The sequence below is a fragment of the Daucus carota genome, chromosome 2, assembly GCF_001625215.2.
Source record: "Daucus carota subsp. sativus chromosome 2, DH1 v3.0, whole genome shotgun sequence".
In the NCBI taxonomy this organism is placed as follows: Eukaryota; Viridiplantae; Streptophyta; class Magnoliopsida; order Apiales; family Apiaceae; genus Daucus; species Daucus carota.
In genome coordinates, this window is record NC_030382.2 from 14,120,889 (window position 1) to 14,126,024 (window position 5,136).

Below are 5,136 nucleotides of genomic sequence, written 5' to 3' on the forward strand. Positions count from 1 at the left end.
AAATTGTTAAGAGTAGTAGAAAGTACCACTGCTTCGATATTGGGACCAATCATGCCTACATCATTAGTAGAAGATGAAGTGCGAGAAACTTGAGACCGGAAGTCTCGGTTAATGGAAATTAGTTAGTTTTATGATTAATATATTTTGCGCTTCTTGCATCATAAAACAATGAAAGTATATATCATGAACTACTTCTATCATGAGAAGTATTATTTCTTTCATTTTGTCTTAGAACATATTCTCCAATGTTCAGGCAGTGGTTTCTTTCATTTTGTCTTGAAGCTTATTCACCAATGTTCAGGCAATGGTTTTGTGTAGTTGATTAAACTCAAGTTCTGTTCAAAATTCAAACCTTTTTTAGCATACATGTGGAAGCAATCTTGCCCTCTATCTGCAGGCACTTTACTATATTTATTGCCCTAAATTTTCAAGAATAATGCTCCTACCGTGTAAAGCAAACTTTACTATATTTATTGCTCTGAAGTTTCAAGAATAATGCTCCTACCGTGTAAAGTATCTGATATTCAATTTCGTCAAATGAATTAAATTTAACTTCGTTAAATTTCAAATCACTCAAAGATTAATATTACATTGTGTTTCAGAGAATAACAATTATAATTCGTAATACTATGAGAGCCTATTATATTTTTATTAGTCAATGTTATAATTAAAAACACATTACAATTAATTATTTAAAATTAAAAATTCAAGCGTTACCCGTGTGCGAAGCACGGGCCAAATTGCTAGTCATTAGTAGAAGATGAAGTGCGAGAAACTTGAGACCGGAAGTCTCGGTTAATGGAAATTAGTTAGTTTTATGATTAATATATTTTGCGCTTCTTGCATCATAAAACAATGAAAGTATATATTGATATAATCATCTAAAATTTTATGTGCAATTAATCGCATATAATTAAAATACTTTTTCCTCGGGAAAGGTAATCATTGAGACTCTTTATTTAGGGCCAAGCTAGTGACGACATTTTATATTTTATTTTTTGTCCATAAAACACTTTCACGTAAATGAATTGTATCAAAGTATAATATTCGAAGGGAATGCTTTCTTTTCGTCGAGCAGAGTTTTTTATCTAACTGAAAAGCATGCAGTATGAAAGCGGAAATTTAGAATAAAGCCTCCTCACCATCAAAAAGAAAACATCCATAAATCGCAGATGAAAAATTAAGAAATTCATTCACTAAAGACGACTATCTAATCGAAAATAATAACTTGACCAAGATGTTTTAAGTAATGTATAAAAAGCTGTTATGAAAAGTTTTAGGCTCCAATTATTTAAAGATTAGGTTCTTTATTGATTTTTCCGTATTTGGGACTTTTGTGGATAAATTAATGGCAGAAAAGATATGCCAAATTTCTAAAAATATAAATCATTATAATAAATGATAAAATTGAAGGTAATGATAAATGACATTCAAATTCAAATTTGCTGAATTATTTAAAATATTTCTATATATTTATTTTAAGCAAACTGCATTAGGATAAAATTCAATTTTTGTCATGTCAATCACATTAGGCTCCGATATCCATATGATAATGAAAATATTTTTTATAAACATGTAACAAAAATTGTAACCAGTTACTAAAAACTTGGCAAATGAAGTCCAATTTGAAAGTACGTAACGTTTAATTTGATGCATTTTATATTTGAATGAAAAAGAAAGTAAATCGAGATAACTAACATTTTTCCAAAATAATTTAAAATAGCATAACATGACACACAATAAGAAGGTTATCAAAAATATACGAGCATTAAAAAAATTCACAGCTTTCAGATTCTCTAGGGATTTTCGATATTAATATATCATCATCATAGTACAAATAATAACTCTCCAATTAAACTCTACTCGAATTTTCAAAGTTCAATTCACTTATAAATTTTTTACCTAAATAAGTTAATGCCACAATTCATCCCATAGACTCGAATTTAAGCTCGTCTATCACTCGTCATAAATCTACAACATTATGACCGTACCTAGTACTTAGCATTAAAGAAAATCTAAAATTAAAGTCTTAAAAAAAGATAATGCTAGAGACCCCAAATTTTTTTCCCAAAATTTGTTACCAAATGACGTGGATGATAAGTGGCGAAATTTGATTGGGTGATTGATGAATCTGCAGGGGGCCTCATTATTATGAGAATAAATGCAACCAATGAAATTTCGCCACGTCATTTGGGATAAATATTTAGGGTCCCTAGCATTTTCTTTTAAAAAATAATTGAAAAACAAGAAATTAACAAAAGGTAGTCTTAGCTCCCTATAAAAGCGGATTTGAGCAGCCTTAGCTCTTCAATTCCACATTGTTCTCTTCTCTTCACTCTCAATCACTTTCTCCCAGATTTTTCCACTCTACTTTTCCCTCCCTTCCTCACACTCTTCACTCTCTCTCCCTCACATCTCTCTCGCTCTCTCTCTCTCTCTCTCTCTCTCAAATGCCACACTAAAGAAGCTCATTTCTTACCAAACTAAAAAAGAGACAAAACACAACACTATCACTATGCCTACTTACACCGAACACAAAACCCACACCACCCTCTTCACACACCGGCCCCACCCCACCGGCACCAAGACCGTGCGCATCTCCGTCACCGACCCCGACGCCACCGACTCCTCCGGCGACGAGAACGACGCCGTCTTCCGGTCGCGAAAAATTCGGAAGTTCGTTAACGAGATAAAAATTGAGTCATGTTCGACCCAAACAAATGTTACTGAAGAGCCGAAGCTGAAAAACCCTCGCCGGAAAAAAGTGGCCGGAAAAACGAAGCCGGCGGCGAGGTGCGTGATGAGCTCCGGGAAGAAGTACAGGGGAGTGAGGCAGAGGCCGTGGGGGAAATGGGCGGCTGAGATTAGAGATCCGATGAAACGTGTACGGCTGTGGTTAGGCACGTACGACACAGCTGAAGAAGCTGCTATGGTCTACGACCACGCGGCAATCAAGCTGCGTGGGCCGAACGCGCTCACCAACTTCACCACTCCCGAGGTGAAAAAAAGCGCGTCTGTCTCGGAGGATAATGATGAATCGGCCGAGTCACATAGCGATCTGCGCTCCCCCAAGTCCGTGTTGAGGTATAATAACGATGACTCGGCCGAGTCAACTCGGTTCACTCGGGCCGAGTCGACTCGGTCCGATAACGTTGAAGTGAAGAAGGAAGTGATGGTAAAAGAAGAGGAGGTGGTGGGTATCTCGGGGAATGACGGGTTCGTATTCGGGTCGGATCCTGTGCTGGAGGATCCGTTTAACGATATTTTCGGGCCGGCCGGTTTGAGCATGTTCGGGTTTGAGGAAGAGAAGAGCGGGTTGTATTTCGGGTCAAGTATTGAGTTCGGGTTGCCGAGTTGGCCCACGGTGGATTACTTTCAGGATTTTGGTGATGTGTTCGGGTCGGATCCTTTGGTGTCATTATGAAAAGAAGACGAGGGTATTTTTGTAATAAGATGAGATGTTATCAGCCTTTGTATGCTGGCAGTTTTGTTTTGGCGGGAGTGAGCTATCGAGTATATTTATATTAAAAATATTATATAATTATTAAATTAGTAGTAACGGCAAATTATTTAATCGATGTAAATGTCACTCTCTCACGATATAATAGTAAAGTGAGAGACGAGTGTATGTTTTGGCTTCATGATTTGTGTCCATGTCGCTGAAAATATGTGTTATTTATATAAATATTGTTCCAATTCGTGTTATTCATTTGCATACTACGATTCCGATTCTGATTTCATTTGTTTCGATGTAAATTAACAAGTAACTATGAATTTTTTCGAAAATAAAACGAGTCGAAAACCAAACATGGCTAGTGAGTTTTGTCTAATGGTCATAATGCATATTTGGTGATTTGTAGTACTCCCTCCGTCTCTAAATACTTTTCCTGTTTGTGTTTTTCACGTTTGCCAACACACATTTTTTAACCGTTAATAACTTTCATTTCGTATTAGTATTAAATATAAAAAATTTACTGTATTAAAGTACCGTGTATTAAAGTACTCGTGAATACGAATCTAACAAGATCACTCATGATTATATTTAGTTTTATAAATTAGACGTAAATTAATAATTTATCTCATGTTATGAACAGTACCGACATCTCAAACGAGAAACGTATAAAAAAATGGAGGGAGTAGTATTATTAAGACAAGATAATCATTAGTGATCAATGTTTTAAGGTTGTTGCTGGAATTAAACGAGCTGATTCTGTGGCCAGGAAGATTCATTTAACTACAAATTTACTGTGTTTTCAAGAAAAATATGTGATTGAGAAAAAAAATTCACTGATTTCAGATCAAAGTTTCAGTCTGGGTCAAGTTAGACCATGATTCCCCTGTTTAGCCAGTATGATTTGTAGTTGATTAGTAGAGTTATTAATTGCGAAGTTTTAGTGTATATTACTCAGATTAGGATTTTGTATCAAGGGATTCTTGCAAATATATGTTGTTTATTGTTGACAAGAATCCTTTACAGCTTCAACCGAAGCCAAAAATTTGTATTTGATAAAAAAGTTTGATATATGTTGAATATTTTCAAACTTTGATTTGTATTTGATTTCACAGTACTTCCGAGTATGATATACTGGGCGTGTCAATATTTTGGCTTTGGTTGAAGTTGTAAAAGATTTTTGTCAACAATAAACAACATAACTGGCAAGAAAGAAAACTGTAATCCAGTAGTGAGAAAAGGGTATTATTTTGTCTGAAATTACAGCAGACCATGCTTCAGTGTTATACACTAATGGTTATGGGCAGATTTTCTTCCCCAGGTGATGAGAGCCTTTCCCTACCCTCGTGCCTTCTTCAGCATTATAACTTTAAAAAGTCAACCAATATTGTTACCAGTATATTTCGATTTTATGACTCGTACTCGTCTGTTCAACTGATGCGGGAGTATTGTGTACTGTTATAATTTTGGAGAAACTTTGTGAGGACAAAATGGAGAAAAACAAAGAGAAAACTGAAAAGGGCACTTGTGAACTGGGCCAAAGCATACCAAATGACAGGAGGATAGAGTGTCCTTTGGGCACTATGCAAGTGCACTAGTAAAGATAGAGAGATGAAGCTGGTTCAGCAAGTAATATGGATTAAAAATCAAGGGCCCAAATTACAAGAAATATTATGACCATTTAC

General features: G+C 35.4%; 1 protein-coding gene across 1 annotated transcript; it reads left to right on the plus strand.

Annotated features, from left to right (window-relative positions):
- Positions 1–2,295: 2,295 nt before the first annotated feature.
- LOC108206631 (ethylene-responsive transcription factor ERF069) lies at positions 2,296–3,705 on the plus strand. Its single transcript, XM_017376998.2, has one exon. It carries the CDS (start codon positions 2,516–2,518, stop codon positions 3,422–3,424), a length of 909 nt encoding a protein of 302 aa, XP_017232487.1. The 5' UTR covers positions 2,296–2,515; the 3' UTR covers positions 3,425–3,705.
- Positions 3,706–5,136: the final 1,431 nt, after the last annotated feature.

Excerpts from the sequence above, each read along its gene's own strand:
- LOC108206631 (XM_017376998.2), top strand. The coding sequence starts at position 2,516 with ATGCCTACTTACACCGAACACAAAACCCACACCACCCTCTTCACACAC.